Raw genomic sequence first — 18,463 nt, forward strand, 5'->3', positions numbered from 1 at the left:
GTCAGAGCCCCAAGGCTCTCTTTTCCCAGGAGGCTACAACTTAGGGACTTTCCCAAGGCCTGGGCTGGGCTCTGGTCAGCTCTGTTGGCAAACTGCAGGCCCCACCTTTTTGCACCATGGAAAGCGAGGCAGCCAAAGCCGTGAAGGTCACTGCCCAGAATTTGTCACAGCTGAACGTGAAGTGCTTAACAATTTCCAACTTGATCTTTGGAATGCAGAAGGTGATGGAATCCTCCGTGGGAACCAATCAGGAATACTTCCAAGCCTGTCCTGAAATGTCAGTGGGGGACCTAAAGTACCCACTCCATAGCCTGCTCGAAGTTTGGGTCATTCTGGGAGAGTGCATTGACTTTGGGGTTGACCTCAGGTGAGGCAGAACATCGTCCAAGTGAGCCACTGCAGAGAGGGAAAGCCCTGTAAACGCCTCCTCCACGGCAGGCCTTGGAAGATTACTCACTTAACACTGGGGCAGATCTCACTTAATTCTATTGGAATCCCCTCACTCTTAGTGGCTTATGTTATACCGTCCTAAGGGAGGCTGAATAGAATTCAAAGTCTGTTTGCAGCTTGTGAATCAAGGGCCTCTTTCAGATACCCTCAGAGATGACACTTCCCGCTCTTGGCAAAGGATTCACATCTCTCGCACTCAGCGTGCCTGGAACTTTCTTTGCCCTCCCCTGACCTCCTCCCTGATAGAGGTTGGTAGCTGGAGAATCGCTTCACAGAAACTTCTTTTTGAGATAATAACTGTATTCCACTCCTCATTCTACCTCTCCATAGATGCACGGATTGACCACATTGCCCAGGCGTCTTCATCTGAAAAGTTGGAACCAAACAGCGTACCTGCTTCGTAGGGTTATTGTCAATAAGATAGTGCATGTAAAACATTTGTCTGGTGCCTGACACATACATGTAAATACTCTGATAACCTTGCTTATTGTTCTCCAGGGCAACCAGGCACAAGACCAGGAGTTTTTATTCATCTATTCATTCTTTAAATCGTTTTATTGGCAGATACTTCACATGTCATGGACTTTAACCGTTCGATCACACTAGGAAGATGGGGGCAATCATCACCACAATCAATTCCAGAAGTTTCTTCTCTAACTCATTGCTGTTAGCTCCCCATTTGCCCCCAACCTCCCCCCGCCATGACCTTAAGTAATGATTCATGCAGTTTCTATCTCTGTTGATTTGCCTATCCTGGACTTCACATACAGAAAATGGTACAAAACCCAATCAGGAAGCAAGCAAACAAGCAAGCAAACAAAAGCCAATAGTTGTAACCAAACAAATCAAAGAGAAACCTCAATGGAAAAGAAAGCAGAAAGTATTGAAAACGGAAACAACTTTAAAAATGAGTCAGAGGAGAAGATCAGATGATAAGGGGTTACACTTGAACTAACTACATCTTCCATAATCAACTTCCCAGTGTCCTCTGTCTGAGAGCTACGCTCTTCACATCCCTGGCTTATGGCTAGAGGGGATTCACCAAAGGCTTAATCCATGGGGGAACCCAACAAATCGATTTTGGGTTTCCACTGTTCTCCACAGCCTACTGCAAACTGAATGATCAGAATTGACACTTTGATACTGGTTCCTCCTTTGGATTTGAATGTCATTATTTTCAATGTTTGGATCGCACAGGCTTCTTCTTTCATGGGGACTTAGTTGATGCCTCACTTAAATGGCTGATTCCTTGAAGACGAGCTTTTAAGACTCCTGAAGTGATTCTTTCTGATCGCCAGGGACCTCGTTATGCTGCAGCACCCATATCTTCAGTTAAGGCGAGCCCCAAGCAGGACCGTGCCCTAAGAGCCAAGTGTTCTTAGATTGGGGCTATGGATGCCCCCAAATGCGAAGGAGCTTTCAGAGAAAGGAGTGCACCTTCTGTCCTGCTACTGCCCCAATTTGAGTCCCTAGCACCAGCTGGCTGCCCGAGTCCCTGTGCCTGGAGGCTGCCCCGTTGTTGCTGCAGAAGAGTTTCACTTACAGCCCCGTGGGTTTGTAAGACCAAAGGCTTCATGCAGGGAAAATGCGCAGAAGGGACCAAGCCCGGGGCATTGGGCCACTGCCCAGACCCAACAGTGTGCCCAATATTACAGACAGGGAAGATTCAAAACAAAACTATGTAATAGCTTTCCATCATTGGTTCCCTGGAGAATTAAAGTCACTCTCTCTCTCTCTGTTAAGCATCCAGTAAAGTGGATCTGGTTTTCTGGTCTTCTTTCTGGAAATCAATTATTCAGGCCTCCAATAGTGCCCGTTCTCTCTCTCTCTCTCTCAATCTCTCTCTGAATGGCAAGGCTCGAGGTTCTGACCACCTGAGGCAATCACCCTCCCCCATAGGCTCTTCCTGGCCCCTGAGGCTGGCTGGAAGAGCTGGCAGGAGATGATTGGGAAGCACCACTCATGCTCCTTCCTGTGTGCTGTCAGCCATGCCAGCTCCTAGGAGACGGGAGCTTCCAGTCAATTGCATTCTCTGTGGTCTTGGATGGGCTCTGCTCCAACACTCTGGCACATGGGCCAGGTGTCAGAAATCTCCCCTTGCCTGTCTTTCCCTGTAACTTGGAGCATTTTCACAATGACAAAGGTAGGGCTTGAAATTCAAAGCCCTACGGGGAAGTGACTGGACTCCAGACAGACACCACACTACAGAAGGCTAATGGCCTTCATTCCCATGACCATGGGTAAAGGTGATCCCCAGGGGGTTTCTGGGAGGCTGTGCTCCTAAAGGGCAGAAAGAATGGAAAAAGCAGAGCGGCATGATATCCTGAGAACACTGTTCTGGGGTCAGGCTTTGGGGAGCCTGTTAATGATGGTTAGTGATTTGGGTGAGCCAGCTCTCTCCTGTTGAATGTGTCTATAAAGCTCCTCCTGGACATAATGCCTGATGACTCATACCTTGGTGGGGGGTGGGGAATGAGACAAGATGAGACAAAGATATGAGATAGAGGCTGGCCATCAGTTTGTCAGCAGGCTCCCCGGGCTACTGGTCAGAATAATGGTCTTGTGTGGAACTCTTTAGCAAGGCCCGCTCAGCCTGAGCAGTGATATCTTGCAACATTTGGCAAACATCTTCTCCATGTCAGAGGGTGATGTTTTTCAGATCTGGCCATCCATTCAGGAGACCTGGGTTTAATCCCCAACCAGTGCAACTCAAGCACAGACACCACAGCTGTATTAGTGGAGACCAGCATAGTCCTCTGATGTCCAACAGGTTAGAGTGGAACTTCCAGACTAAAATAGACTAGGAAGAATGCCCTGGAGGTCTACTTTTGAAACCCCCCTACGAACATCCTATGGATGCCAAGCGTCTTATTCCTTTGTGCACACAGCCTCCCCGAGTTGGCCAACTGGAGAGCACTGACAACAGTCCCGCCATGCGGTGTCACTATGTACATCAAGAGTTCATCAAGAGAGGGTGATGTCATCAAGACAGCTCAGAGAAACCTGAGAAGTGGGGTATCTCAGGGATGTGTTCATGATGTTTCAGAGAAAACTCACTGCCATATAGTAGATTCCAACTCCTAACAAGACAAAGGATGAGGTAGAACTGCCCCTGTGCCTCTTTACGGAATTAGAACACCCCATCCTCCTGAGAAGCAGCTGGTGGTTTCAAACTGCCAACCTTACAGCTAGGAAATGAGGGGGAAATCACTATCAGTGCCCATTGGGCACCTTCATAAGTCAGTTCATGGAGAAACTGGGATTCTTTCTCTTCTATTTAGTTTGCTCTTCATTGTTATTACAGGAGCATAGCAAACTCAGTGTAGCAGTAAGCCATTCAGATTGCTCCTATGCTGATCCAAAAGGTTTGTTCTGATTACCAGACTCTATTATTACTTTTTATTATTACCACTTTATTTTGATTTTGTGTTTTATTGTTTCTTTATTTATTTTTAAAATCATTTTATTGGGGATTGTACAATTATCACAATCCATACATCCATCCATTGTGTCAAACACATTTGTACATTTGTTGCCACCATCATTCTCAAAACATTCTGCAAGCTGAAAATCTGAGCATCTCCTTGAAATGGTGGGAAGAGGGACTGTGTGAGATGGAGAAGCAAGGGCAAGGCTAGGCAGAGTGTCAAATGACCTCGGCCTTTGATTCTACATGGGGGGTTGGGAAGGAATGGGAAGGTGGGCGTAGAACCAGCAAGGACAAATGGAAGACTGGAGCTCTAAGCAGCTTAATTGTATCTTACAGACTGAATGTGGCTCTTGGATCTGACCTTTGGCCTTAAGAAAGACAATAGCCAGGAAGCATGCTGTGGGGGACACTGAACCCTGGTGTGAAGATCGGAACTTGGTGGGAAGCCTTCAGGCCTCCAATTGCAGTTAGTTTCAGGAAGATGTCAGCTTTGTTGACTGAGTGGAGGTAATCCGTGGAAGAATCTAGGGGTGAGGGGAGAATCTTGATTGAGAGGAGATGAGAATGGAGCATTTAAGGAATGATTGCTCCTGGGCAGTGTTAGAGAGACTCCGATAGCTTTTTGATTTTACTGATGCATATTTGGAAACATCAGATAAGCAGTTACCAATCAAGTTGTCCTAAAGCAGTTACTAAAGTGTCGCTTGAGATCGGCAGCATCCAACCTCTCTGAACACTTGTGCACGGAGAGGAGAGGCAGGGGATGACGAGCGAAAGGCCTAGAACCCTGGCCACAGTCACGAGGGGAAAGGGCATCCCCGAACCACGAGGGACTTCGCTGTTGAAATTGGAGGTAAACAACAGGCCAGTGCTCACAAGCCAAGGTCAAAGGGAGGTTTGAGCAGTGGTTAGCTGTCAAAAGCAACAACACTTGTGGAGAGGCCAAGGAAGACCAGAGTGAATTTTAAAAGGCTCGCCTAGTAACCAGAAGAGCTATTCCGGAGTCTTGACAAGGGCGGTAAATGGAGGCGAGCGCCTAGGGAAAAGGTTCAGGAAAGGGCTACCTGGGGCTCTGTGTGAACTGATCCCAAAGCAGAGTGTTCCCAGAACTTTCTCTGATGGAAGAACCATTGTGGAACTGAGACAGCGAGGAAGCTGTGGGCCATGCTGGATTTTTCTAAGTACACAAGCTGCCAGCGCAAAGGGAGACCAACAAAAATCAGTCTGAGTTCTTGTTTCCCACAGATAAACCCCCTGCAGTGCTGCCCACGGCCAACGTGCTGACCCACTGCTGCCTGACAAGCCCAGTGGCCCTCGTTCTCAACCCCCTGGCCAAGTACACCAGCCTCAGCTCACTCCCGGAGTCAAAGATCTCCAGAAATTCCAACCCGAGTCATTGAAACGAAGCTTAGAGCCACCAACAGTGAGCGCAGTCAGCGCAGGGAGCGGCAGCTCTCAGCCTTTCAAGCCTGGTCCTGATGCTGTGTTTCTTTCTCCTTCCTCCTTTAGATCTCGGTGTGTGGGCCCGTCTCCTCAGACAGCGGCCCTGCTGTGTGCGGTGGTCGGTCAAGGTTTTGACTGTGTGGGTTTGTGTCTTTCCGGCAGGTGTCTCCTCTGTGACCTCCCTGATGTCCCTGGCTTGGGTGCTAGCCTCCTATCACAAGCTGCTGCGGGACTCCAGGGACGACAAGAAGAGCATGAGCTACAGAGGGGCCCTCATCCACCTCTTCTGGCGCCTCTTCACCATCTCATCCAGAGTTATCTCTTTTGCCCTCTTTGCTTCCATCTTCCAGCTCTACTTCGGGATCTTTGTGGTGGTCCACTGGTGCGCCATGGCCTTCTGGATCATCCATGGCGGAACAGACTTCTGCATGTCCAAGTGGGAGGAGATCCTCTTCAACATGGTGGTAGGGATTGTGTACATTTTCTGCTGGTTTAACGTCAAGGAAGGGCGGACTCGATATCGAATGTTTGCGTATTACACGATAGTCTTGACCGAGAACGCTGCCTTGACGTTCCTTTGGTATTTTTACAGAAACCCGGAGACCACTGACTCCTATGCGGTGCCAGCACTGTGTTGTGTCTTTATTGGCTTTGTGGCTGGCATCACACTGATGCTCTTATACTACGGTGTGCTGCATCCCATGGGGCCACGAGCTAAGATCTTTGCCAGCTCCTGTTGTGCCGAGCTGCTCTGGGGCATCCCTTTGCCCCCCGATGTTGAGCCCATGGCGCCTCAAACCCCTGGGTACCGGGGGACCCAGGTCACGCCCACCAGAGCCGTCACGGAACAACAGGAGGATCTCACGGCTGACACTTGCTTGCCCGTTTTCCAAGTGAGACCCATGGGGCCCTCTACCCCGTCGGGGCGCCCTTACCACCCAGAAGGGCCCCTCATTAAGATTGACATGCCAAGGAAGAGATACCCAGCTTGGGATGCCCATTTCGTAGACAGGAGGCTGAGAAGGACTATTAACATTCTGCAGTACGTCACCCCTACCGCGGTCGGCATTCGGTACCGAGACGGACCGCTCCTGTATGAGTTGCTACAGTATGAGTCTTCACTCTGAAAGCCTCCTGACCCAAGTTGAGAAGGGGACCTGAAGTTGGGGTTTGCGGTAGACACCGCGTGCAAGAAATTTAACCCTCCCTTCCCCCAATACACAGAACCATGACCACCACCACCACCACCACCACCACCACCACCACCACCACCAGTACAAAAAAAGAGATAATAATAATAAGTCACAACCCCTTCAGATAAGCTTTCTTTCCAGTCGCTGTATGTACACAAAGATATTCTCTATGTTTTGTAAGTAAAAACAAAAAGAAAACCTTTCTTTTGTTTTTTACACATAAGAAACAGTATTGAAAAATCCCACACTATGGTTTATAGGGTGGAGAAGGAGGAGTTGTCTCCACTCCAAAAGAGGAAAAAAAAAGTTTTATACCTTACACCAAGTATAGATCATCTATGGGATTGGTGCTGATTGAAAGAACAAAACAAAACAACACAAAACAAAACAACACAAACAAGAAACCTTCAACTGCCTTATGCCCTTAGGTGCTGAGTTTCATTAAGTACTGTCACATTTCCTCGTGCAAAACTCTCTGGTGGTTTTCACACCAGGAGAAGAAAAATTAAACAGTCAAAATGAACCCAATCTAGAAACCGAACAAAACCCAACCAACCAATAAAACACAAAGCAATCATTCTTTCTATCTGATTACTTGGATTGAAGAAAACAAATTTACCAAAAGCAAAAGCATAGAAATCATTCTTCTTTTCAGCTTTGCTCCCTTCTCCCTTGTCCTGAATTCCAATTAGCAAAGTCTTCAAGAAGCTCAAAAGCTGTTTGGAAATGCAAACAGCTGGATCAGCTTCCTGAAGGCTGACTATGTGCCATTTTAGCATTCATCCAGTAAGACTCACCCCTGCTTCCCAGTGAAAAGCAAAACAGAACAAAACAAATAGCTACCCCAATAATTCAATAAGGACAGGGCATTCTGAAGCCAATTAAAGGAGATTCCCATATATGCGATCAAACAGAATCAGTAATAATAAAACTCAGCATAGTAGCAAAAAGAACGACATCAATTTACAGGCACAATACCTAATCAGTGACTGGCAAAAATGATTTGCTCTGTCATCGAGCAGCCGTGAAAGGTGTGTGTTTATCACCTGCGATACTGTGTAAGGCCTCTTTTGTTTCCATTTGGTGGGAAGCCTTAAATTGATCTGGAAAGAATTCTTCATTTTTCATTTGTGCTTAAAAAAATTAACACAAAGAGGAAAATTAGAATATATATATATATATAAACGTCAAATTGTAATAACTGACCCATTTCAAAGACTGTTTGGTGCTTCTGTCTCTCACCATTGTGGTTGGCTGAAAATCATTCAGCTCACTTGGTGCATTTGGGTTGAATGGGAAATTTTGTGTGCACAGGATGTGTGTGTGTGTGTGTGTGTGTGTGTGTGCTCATAGCACGTTGGTATACGTACGTGTGTCTGCTGTAAAGTCTTGCCAGAAACAGAAAAACTAGTAGGAGAAAGACTCTGGTTATGGCTTGGTTGCAATGGGGTGTACATGGGGAACGCAGGGGGTGGGGACAGGGAGGGTGTTATGAGCCCCTCCCTGGATGGCAAGACTCGTACCAGCAGCATACTCTGGGTCTTACCGGCCATGTTGTCTGTGTGAGGATCTGATTCAATTATTTATTTTCTCATTGTACCAAGTTGAATTTCTGGAGGTGTTGTAAGTATGTTTGACCATTTAAAATTTCTTTTTCAAAGTATTAGTCCTTGGAAGAATATTTATGTTCTAGGGCATCGTCTCAATCCATCATATCTCTACTTGGGCACAAAATTTTAAAAAAAAAAAAGGAAAAGAAAAAAATCACAAAAAAGAAAAAAAATAAAGACTCCACAAAAGATATATATATAAATAAATATATATATATATATATATATATACACACACAATATTTTTAAGTAAATACTGTTAGTCTTTGTTGTGTGTATTTGCAGTTTTGGGTTGTTTTTTTTTAATTCCAGATATAAATGCTTAGAGTGTAAAGCCTCACATTGAACATTTCTTCAGAAAAGTTCAAAAGCTGAGGAATTTTTAAAAAAATGTGTGGGTTTTTTTTTTCATTTTCAAGTTATTATTCAAATACACTCTCTTTCCCACTCTTTTTATTGTTGACCTAAAGCTTACGAAGAAAAAAGAACCCATTTAAAATATCAGTTGTCAAACAGAACGCCCTCTCCTTTGTCTGATGTCCTTCATTTTATTTACTATTATGAAAAGTTTGTGGTGCCCAGTGTTCCCAGCCTCCCTCAGGCTCTCCCTGAGGAGGAGGAGGAGGACAGGAACGCTGAGAAGTCCCCAGACAGCAGGTGCCACAGAGCAAACCCACCCTCAGAAGGAAGCCACACTGAACAGAGCGCCCGAGGCCTGGTGACAACCTGCCTCACAGGCCTGTCTGAGGCGTCCCTCTGCCCATGCACAGGGACAGGCCCCATGTGCCCCTCGTTTGGCATCTGGGAAAGTGAATCTGGTCAGGAGTGCTTTTCCTGAAATGAGTCTCCTGTTCATTCCTCTCACCTACGGAGTCTTAGCTCCACTGTGTACTCTGCTGAGGCTGTGGAAGGTGAGGCCCTTTGAGAGGTGAATGCCCCCCTTCTGGCTTGCTGATGCCCCAGCTCTTGTCTGCCTGGGGCCTGGGGCCTGGGGCCTGGGGCCTGGAGCTGTGCCCAGGTCACCATGGACTCCTCCCGGCTACCTTCACACTGTCGCCCACACACCCCTGAGGGACTTTCACCACTTGGGCTTGGTTGTTGATTTTCCTACTTCTCGCATTTATTTTCTCCTCATTCCCTCTTCATCTCAACAGAGCCTTCGGTCTTTATTTGCCACCTCTAGTTTAGTACTCCACATCTAGCGTGTGTGTGTGTGTGTGTGTGTGTGTGTGTGTGTGTGTGTGTGCGCGCATGCGCACTCACACGAATGTGTGCTTACATTTACATGACACTTAGAGAACTGACTTTGACCTAGAGCGCCAAAAGTTAAGATGCTAACTTCCGCCTCAGGGAGGGTCCTCTGGGGTCTCAGCCACTGGGAACATGACCTTACTGATCAAATGAATATCTACGTCTAGAGGCAGCATCTGGGAAATCTTGTTTTTCTTCTTCTTTTCGAAGAGGCAAAGAAAAGGAATAAAGTGTAACGTAGGAAACGAGGAAGGAGAAAGGGACCAAGGGTAAAAATAGAGTGGGCGGTCAGTCTTGAGTTTTCATCTGTCTTGGCAGCCTCTTGCCATTTGTTGCCCCCATTCAATCACACGCTCCTTTGGTCCCCACAATTGACTATCTGTGATCTTTTCCCCCCACCCCTTCACAGTCCTCCCCTTCAGAGGGGCTGCTGGCAGCTGGCTCGCCTGGGGCAGCCAATGCAGGAGTTCACAGGGCCCCTGGTGCGGACTCTCTCCCTTGGAAGTCTCTCTCCCTATCCGAGGACAGTGGTCCTGGGTGTGCACATCCTTAAGGCTGGCCTGTGGTCACATCCCTCTCTCTACAGCTGGTGGGGACTGGGAATCCACTTTTAGTTAGTCATGCTAGAGGCTCAACAAGGCTGTAACTCTCTTCTGCCCAAGCTGCTCTTAAGTGCAATGCTTACTTTTTGTTGTTTGTTAAAGTGCTCTAAGCCATTCTTTCACCCAGGAACCCTCAATTGAAGAAAGAAATCACATCCCAATGTTTTCTTTGGGTAGGAGATATGGTTATTGGTATTAGGAGCTACAGAATAAAATGAAAAGCTATCTTCCTTTCTTTCCTCATTGCTGCCAAAGATGTGGATACAGCTGCATATTTGTATGTATACGTATACGTACCACCTCCCATATTTAATTCTTCAAATGGCATAAGAAATGCGGCACTCCTTTAGTATCTCTAAAATACGACTGATTTCTCTTAGACTTCTTCAAGTTCTGTTCCTTCCTTTGCTCGATAGCTCTGGCCCCTCTCTCTGCTTCTCCATGCAAGGAAAGCTCAAGCTCCCAGATAACATCTGGGTGATAACCTCTGGCAGCATGGTCACAAGCCTATGGCATATCCCACATAGAAGTGTCTTAGCTTTTAAGGCCACAATGAGGGGAGGGGTTTGGTTTCAGTTCATATGACTCATCCCTACTGAGCAGACTCACTTCAAAGTCTCTCACAGCTCATACACACCCCCATTCTATCTTGGGAACATCTCGCCTTGTTCTGCAGATTCACATCTGTTCTACATGGGCCACTGAGAGAGCTGTTGGAGACCATACTCACTCCAACAAGAAAGGCTAGGGCGAGAATGGAGCAAGTCACACTTCAACTGTACTGCCTTCATGCCATACCTCAGCAAGGAAGACAAAATTACCTGATGGTCTCAGGGGCTGCTCCCCCCAACCCCTTTCCACATGACAAATATTCCCTAGGTCAAACCCCCTCAATACTCTATAGCCTTTATGTTCCTAACCCACGCCCTCCGTGCCTCTGAATCCTACAGTGGCTTAAATGGGGGTAAATGCCTGTCTAGACCATGGTTACAGGTGGATATGTTGGCCATGCACCATCTAACCAACCAGAGGTATCAGACCCTATCCCAGGTGAAGCATAAGCCCTCGAGAGAAAAGCATACAGATTTTTTTTTCTTAAAGTGTCAACATCATATTGTTTCTCCATTCTCCCTCCAGTCCTACCCCCTCCCACCACTCAGCCAAGGGGGGTTTGCTGCTGATCTTATTTGGAGGCTTGTCTGACAGGACCAACCTCCATGGTTCATTTCAAAGTTCTATGTCACTGAGAGACAAAACCCACCGCCCTTTGCATTTCAACTCTGGGGACTGTCACTGATCCGTGACCAACCTCAGACCTGTCTTTTACCCCAAGACAAAGGCAAGAGGAGGAGGACATTTCACAGGCAAACACCCTTTAGTCTTAAAGAGGAGGTCCCTTTAGGCGGGGCATCCACTCCCTCATGTGTCTTCTGTTGCTGGCTCCTGAATGGGGGCGAGATAGGTCTGGTCATGTGGACACACGTGATAGGTTTTTCTCTACCAGCAAAAGCGCCTCCTTCTTCAACGGGAGCTCTTTCAGACCCCTCACGTGGAACAAACCACAGCAGCACCAGGCAGCAGCTTCTTTCGGGAAGCTTCTATGTTCACATTGATTTAACTTTCTTATCAAAAAGTTAAAAATCTGCTATCTCTGTACCAAACTGAAAAAAAAAGATAATTAAAATAGTCCTCTTGTATTGTGGGTGAGGAGGGAGATGCGAGGATTTAAATTTGGAGAGTATAAAGCAAAGAGAGAATATTGCAATTGATTTCACCTAGACCCAAGAAGGGAGCCCTGGTGGTTACACACTGGGCTGCAAGCCGCAAAGTCAGCAGTTCAAAACCCGCTGCTTCAGGGGAGAAAGATGGGCCTTTCTAGTTGTGGCCACAGTTCCAGTCTCAGAAACTCAAAGGGGCAGTTCTACTCTGCCCTATAAAGTCCCTATGAGCTGGCCACTACTCGAAGACAGTAAGATCCAAGAAATATCCCAAAGGCATTCTAGAAAACTTCCAGGAAAAGCCTGACACACTCCATGGAGACCTAGGAAAGGCTCTCTAGATAGATAGATAGATAGATAGATAGATAGATAGATAGATAGATAGATAGATAGATAGATAGATAGATAGATAGATAGAAAGAAAGAACACAAGGGACAGGCAGGATCCTCTCCCAGTGGCCAGGCTAGCCTCACAGACACCAGTTATCCCCACCCATTTGTTGATTACTAAGATTCTGACAGACAAGGTTCATCATAAATTATAACAGAGACCTCCTCTGGGGAGAGAATTTAAATCCACATCAGTTCTCCTTACAGGCCCAGGAATGGAGGAAATGGAAAATTCTTCAAGGTGAAGTCCGTGTTCTTTTCATCCTACGCTGCCCGCTGCCATGGAAGCCGCGTTCCATTTGCATTCACTACTCCTCCTCTTGATCCCGGAGGTGGCCCTAGCTAGTCTATCACAGGCCGTAATGCCACTGGCTTCTAAGAGGTCACCCCAGCGCATCCCAAAGCAACCCGTGCCTATCCCCGTTTCAAAACTTGCAAGAAGAAGAAGAAGCGGCAACAAGCAACCATATCTTCTCAGTGATGTTTTGCCATCAGTGGGGGAAAAGACGATGCTTGATCTCAATCCTGCAACGGCACTATCAGCCTCTTTCTCAGTCATCTGTAGCTAAGTTAAAATTTTCATTCGCAGCTCAAACTCTGCATCTTGTGCTATTGGCCAAACACTGACAAGAGCATGGCCTCGCTCCGGCTACCGCTTTCTTCCTTTGCCTGCCTGGTTCTGTCTGCCTTACTTGACTCTCCCGGGCACCATCCGCTTCTTTCCTGCCTCCTGGGGAGAAGCTGTGCCTTCTTGCTCCCTGTGCCTTTCCTTGCAGTGGCTGGCAGGACATGGCTGGTACGCTCTGGAGCCAAAGGTCGTGAGTGCTGTTAACGACAGCTCCAGAGGGCAGCAGACAGACAACCACAGGAGCTCCCCCTGCACACGGCCAACACCTTGTGTAAAGGGCTAAGAATAGACCAAATCGCAAATGAGCAGGCAGGACCTGAGGGACACCTGCCCTGGGCGGTTCCATCCCATACAGAAAAATATGCAAGCCCCAGTAGGGGATGTCTGCCCTTGCCAATCCCCAAGCCAAATCACAAGATCCCATGATGAAGCAACTCGAAGGCAGGCATTTGGCCGGTGCCTGCCCCCAGAGAGGCCCACCCCTCAACACCAGTCTCATATCCAAGGAGACGAGAATACTGCTTTCCCTTTGTGTAGTGCCAATTGGAAACCTAGTAAACATCACTCTCTAAGCAACCTTGGCCATACATCATGGTGAATACAGACAGCTGTTTGTCCGTGAAATGAATGCTCCCTCTCCTGGCCTGTGTGTCTGTTCCCAGCTTAGTCTGGGGTCCTCAGGCCAGAGGGGCTCGGGGAGATTCAGGTTAGCTGCCGACCCTCTAAATTCTTCTCTAGGCCCACAGCAATCAGGAAAAATCACAGGCTGACTTTGGCTCCCCACTGTCATCATGGGTAACTCCCTGTACTTCTCGGTGCCTTGGTTTCTCCATCTGTAAACTGGAGAGAAAGAAGGCCAACCGCTCGTTCCTCTCCTGCTCAGGGTGCTGTGAGGGTTTTGTGGGTGCTGCCTCTCATGCAGGCACCAGACAGAGAAAAGTGGTGAGCCCAGCATCCGGGAAATGGAACCGTGGAAGGCCATGCCACTCCCCAAGGGGACACCTGGCAAAGAAAGGCAGGCGCAGTACACCTGAAGAGGGAGAAGCCGTGGGCACCTGTAGTGTGTAGGTGGTTCACAGCCCTGTGAACCTGGCACAGCCGCACGTGGGTCAGCCTGGTGGGAGTCACCTGGCTTGAGCTGGCTGCTTATAATTCTAAAACCAAACCTCCCCAAGTTAATTTTTCCTAAAATATCCAAGAACCCATAGAAAGAGCACTTTGAAAACTAATGTTTGTTGAGCTTTGGGCAGACAAGAGAATGGGCAAATGGGGAACTGAGTACTCTGGGTATTTTCTTTAAAGTGACTGAAAAGTCTTCAGGAAATAGCTTTTGCCTGTGTTCTTCCTTATAATCATTTTTGACCTTGAGATTCACCTCACCAAATGGACTCACCTTCTTTTGGGCCTCTCTTCAGAGTACAGAAACAAAACCGTGTGTTTTAAATGACCATCCATCAGCCAAAACATGGACCCCCGTGGTGGACTTTAACCATTTCTTGGTGGGCTTTCAATGGAGCCTGCTGTCCTGGGCACCTTCCCTGGCAAAGACTCCTAGAGAAGCAGGGCTAGGGACTGTCACTAACTTTTGGGGGCATTTTTTCTTCCCCAAGTCAAAGGGTTTGTTTCCTTATCATTTGAATTGAAATTTTTTTGCTGAGTTTCTTTTTCTCTCCTTTTTTTCCCTTTCATTTTACTATGGGTTGACTGTTATTCAACTACCGAGGTACACTCTGGGCAAGAAAACAGACCAATTCTAGGAATCTCCATACTCTTTTTAGGATCGATAATAGGTGAGGGCAAAGGTGAGCAGTTGGGAAAGGCACCCAGTCTCAGTAGTGTCAGCTGCAACATTGATTTCTGGGTGCCTCTAAGAAGCTGTGTGGGCAAGAAACCACCAGAGGCGTCAGGGTCCCTGGGCCAGTCCATCTGGCCTTGGCCCTTTCTTTAAAGTTCCGCTGGATTCTGAGGTAGAGGTTCGCCAAAAACCAAGAGATGGACACGTTTTCTTTAGCTATACGAAGGGACCTCCAGAGGCTGCCTTGTAAGAACCGCCCCTGCGCACAGGCCCCCGGTCCCTGCCGCACAGCCTCCTGCACAGTGACTGTACCTCTGACAAGGATGCCTTGCCCACCTGCTCTAACTCTGCTCTCCAAGGTTAACTTGGTTTTTTCACAGCACAAGGGACCCGATGATAGTTTGGGCTTCACTAATGACTTCTGTTTGGCTTTCTTATCCGATTGTTCTGTGTATAGGCCCAAACATGCTGGGGTTATTATTTCCCACAAGGTATTGCTGAGGATAGCCAAAAGGAAGGAAGGAAGGAAGGAGACCTCAGACTTGATTCTCTGTTCTCATCAGCACCCCTGGTTGGGATGGACGGTGAATGAACTGTACGACATTTATGAATGAGAACGCTGAAGATGGACGCCCGGAGCCACAGTCGATGAGTCTGGCTCAGTAGAGGAGTAGCCGAGTGACAAGGCAGAGGAGGGCTGACTGGAGTCTGTGGAAAGAAACATTGCAACTATCTCATCATTACTCTCTACACTCCCTGGGCCAGAAAGAGCAGAGCATACTCTTTCCAAACAGAGGAAATGAATTTTCCCGAGTGACAGAATTTAGCATTATTGTTATTATTATTACTTGTTATTGTTATTATTTTAACTCAAGGGTCAGAGAAAGCGTCTAAGGAGAGGAGAGCCATGTTCTCGTGACCCGATCAGGCCACTGGGAGTGAAAACATCGAGGACGCGACCCTCCTGCAGACTTAAGCCACTCTTAGGGCCAATTTCTCCTCTGTGAAATGGGAAGAATATTGCTCCCCTACCTCACAGGGGTGTTGTGAGGATAAACTAATGGATGTTCAGTCAAGCCTTTGTCCATATCAAAGTATTGTGGTTGTTGAGATTGCTTCCTATTGAAATCCTGTTAAGCATTGTGCAGTGCCCTGGGAGGTACTGGTTGGAGATGGGGTGTGTGGCGGGGGGGAGGGGGTGGAACCCACACGGTTCTTTCCTTCCCTTTTGGTTAATAGATCTTTTTAAAGATGATAAAGGGACAGAAGGACAGATTGATCTCAATGCAGATCCCAAAGAGCGTTTCCCCCCGTGGGACTCAGAAAGGCTGCTCTCCAGTCCTTCCCAAGTAACCGTGCCAGTGGAAGGGGTCCGATCTGTGTGGCTTCCATTCCAGTGTGCTCTTCTGAGAAGCAAACAAATCATGGGCTGCTCGAGTCCCTTGGTGGGAAGAGAGAGGGGAAGCACCCTCAGACGAGCAGCTAGGTTCTATGACTCCCATGATTCCTCTGGGCTGCACTTCAGCTATGCTGTGGCCCCCATCTCCCCTCTTCAGACCCAGAGGCAGATTTGCATTCGCTGCCTTGGATAATTTGATGAATTTATTTCCTCGGAGAGTCTGGTACACTGTTGTTTGCTGTAAAGTTCTGGCTTCCAAACACTAGGGTCTTTAATAGAATCGAGTCAAAACACGGGACGTATATTTTTGCAGCAGAGAGACGTGGCGGTGATGATGGTGGGGCTTTCCATCTCTTAGCCAACTGACACAAAACAAAATCTTTAAAGATTCCTTATTTGCTATTCCATGTGCAAAGGGCCTCCCTTCTCAAGCACACTCCGCAAACCAAGAAGTTCGGCTTCTAAAGCATTCGGAAGCATAGCTCATCTCAGATGAGGTGGAGGGGGCCGGGCCCAAGGTTCACACGCTTCTTTGAAGGACACCACGCCACCTACTGAGCTAAGCTGGAGGGATTCCAGTCCCAAGTTGAAGTTCCCAGAAAATGCTCCCAGAGCTATTTAGTTTTAGAAATGCTCTTTGACAATGACTGGGACTATCTCCTGGATCTTGAGAAACCTTCGTGCCAAGGAAAGACGTCCTCACAATTCAGCCGGGGCTCCCTGGGAGTTTTAGAATCAGACAGGAGCCATTTGCAAATTCTTCTATAGTGCTCATCCTTAAGGAACGAAGCCAATTACTTTCTGTTCCTTCAGAGGGAGGAAAGGATGAGGAGGAGAAAGGGCAAGTTATTTGATTTGAAAGATTGTTCTCTTGGGGCTGAGAAAAAAAACCAACCCGAAACAACAACAACATGGGACTCAGCGGTCCAGAATGGTCTCCTCCCTCTTGGACTCAAGACTTGGGAGCCTCAGGATGTGTTTCCTTAGGGACCCAAGGTAGTCAGTGCATTTGTATCACTTTCCCTTCCAAGGGAGGAGAAGCTCTGGCTTTGGTGCTGACTGGCCCAGGTCACTGTGCTTCTCAGCCACCCTCTTCCCTCCTCTCCCTCAGACTGCTTCAGCTCCATTCTCCAGCAGCTCCCAAGCCCTTGTGCTGATTCCAAAAGGCCTTCTTCCTCTAAGGCCAGTCTTTAGATGGACATTTCTTCGGGTTAGGGCTGTTTGTCCAAACTCAACCCCTTTCGCCTTTTCACTTGCCTCGAGAACACTGTTGCTGCATGCTTCCACCACACACATTGTCCACACCTGAGAACTGGTTCTTTCCCTCCCTTCTGAACCACAAGCCCCCGCATCTCTCACTGACTACCTGAAGTGAAAGCTGGGTCCCATCCCGTCCTTTATTGAAATTCTTGTGCCTTTAAAAGGCATGGCCCCCTGTCCTGGTGGGAGATTTTATGGAGAAGGTTGTATTCTTTGAACAGTTGGAAACCGTCTTTGGTAACTGAAGACATGCAAGGCTTTAGCAGCACGTGGGCTAATAATCAAAATGAAAACCACAAACGAAACCCCAACAAACCAACAGACCCTCACCGCCTTACCTCCACCCTCCAGCCCCCACTGCATATGATCCCTGCACAGCACTTCAGGGTGTCCTCAACCTCAGAGTACCACTGAACTTCCAGGCTCCTACTCACTACTGATGGCTTCATTGTCTGTCTGTCTGTTTGGAATGATGCTGACGATGAGGTACCAAAGTGAGGGAGGGCACAGTGAGAACCACATCACCCCTGAGGAGCTGAGAATGTGAGATTGTCACCACCTGTGGGGCCTGAGGGCATGGCTGAGCAATGACCACATGACTGCGTGCTAAGCTTATCAGTCGCATAGGCCTGAATCCACATTTACAAAGGGGCTTCTAATAAGTTCTTAGAGAAGTTGAATCAAAGGATAATGGAAACTTTCCACGAGCTGTTCTGAAACCCATTTATCTATAGTTCTATACTTAAAGGGCTTAAAAGGTTGGCACAACAGAGTATCTTGAACTGTAGGGTTCCTGCTGGACTTGAAACTGACCTGACCTCGATGGACTTGCATTTCTTCCAAGCATACGCTTGGGTTCCTTCGTTCGATGACAAGCAACCCCTAGCAGGGCCAGGGCTGCATCTAGGGTAGGGCAAGAATGGCACACCCTCTGGGCACCACCTGATGGGGGGCGATGAGCGTGCCAATGAGCAGCTTGTCTTCGCCCTCCCAGTGGCCATCACCAGCTCTGACTGATTATTCAGCAATTTAAAACGACTTGCCGTAGGTGCAACTTTGGACAGATATGCCCCAGAACATGGTTGGGCTGGGATTTGAGGGTCTCGCCAGTTGCCGCCAGTATTCTCAGAGCAACATGTCAACTCCAGGAAGTCACTTTTGAAATAAGTCCTTATTTTCTGGAACTCAAATCACACATGCCCCTTGAGCATGGCGGTCATTAGGGTAGGTAAGGAGAGCGGAGCAATCTGTCTGGGTCCCCACTCCATCATTCCATGCAGGTGAGGCCAAGGCT

At 47.7% G+C, this 18,463-nt stretch overlaps 1 protein-coding gene across 1 annotated transcript in view; it reads left to right on the top strand.

Annotated features, from left to right (window-relative positions):
• XKR6 (XK related 6) overlaps nt 1-8,306 on the top strand; it is a 339,809-nt gene extending 331,503 nt beyond the window's left edge. The window contains exon 3 of the mRNA XM_075556437.1: nt 5,486-8,306. Coding sequence (XP_075412552.1) covers nt 5,486-6,450 — 965 coding nt within the window. The 3' untranslated portion in view covers nt 6,451-8,306. The remainder of the gene's footprint in view (nt 1-5,485) is intronic.
• Nucleotides 8,307-18,463: the final 10,157 nt, after the last annotated feature.

Source organism: Tenrec ecaudatus, chromosome 8, assembly GCF_050624435.1.
Source record: "Tenrec ecaudatus isolate mTenEca1 chromosome 8, mTenEca1.hap1, whole genome shotgun sequence".
NCBI classification, from domain to species: Eukaryota; Metazoa; Chordata; class Mammalia; order Afrosoricida; family Tenrecidae; genus Tenrec; species Tenrec ecaudatus.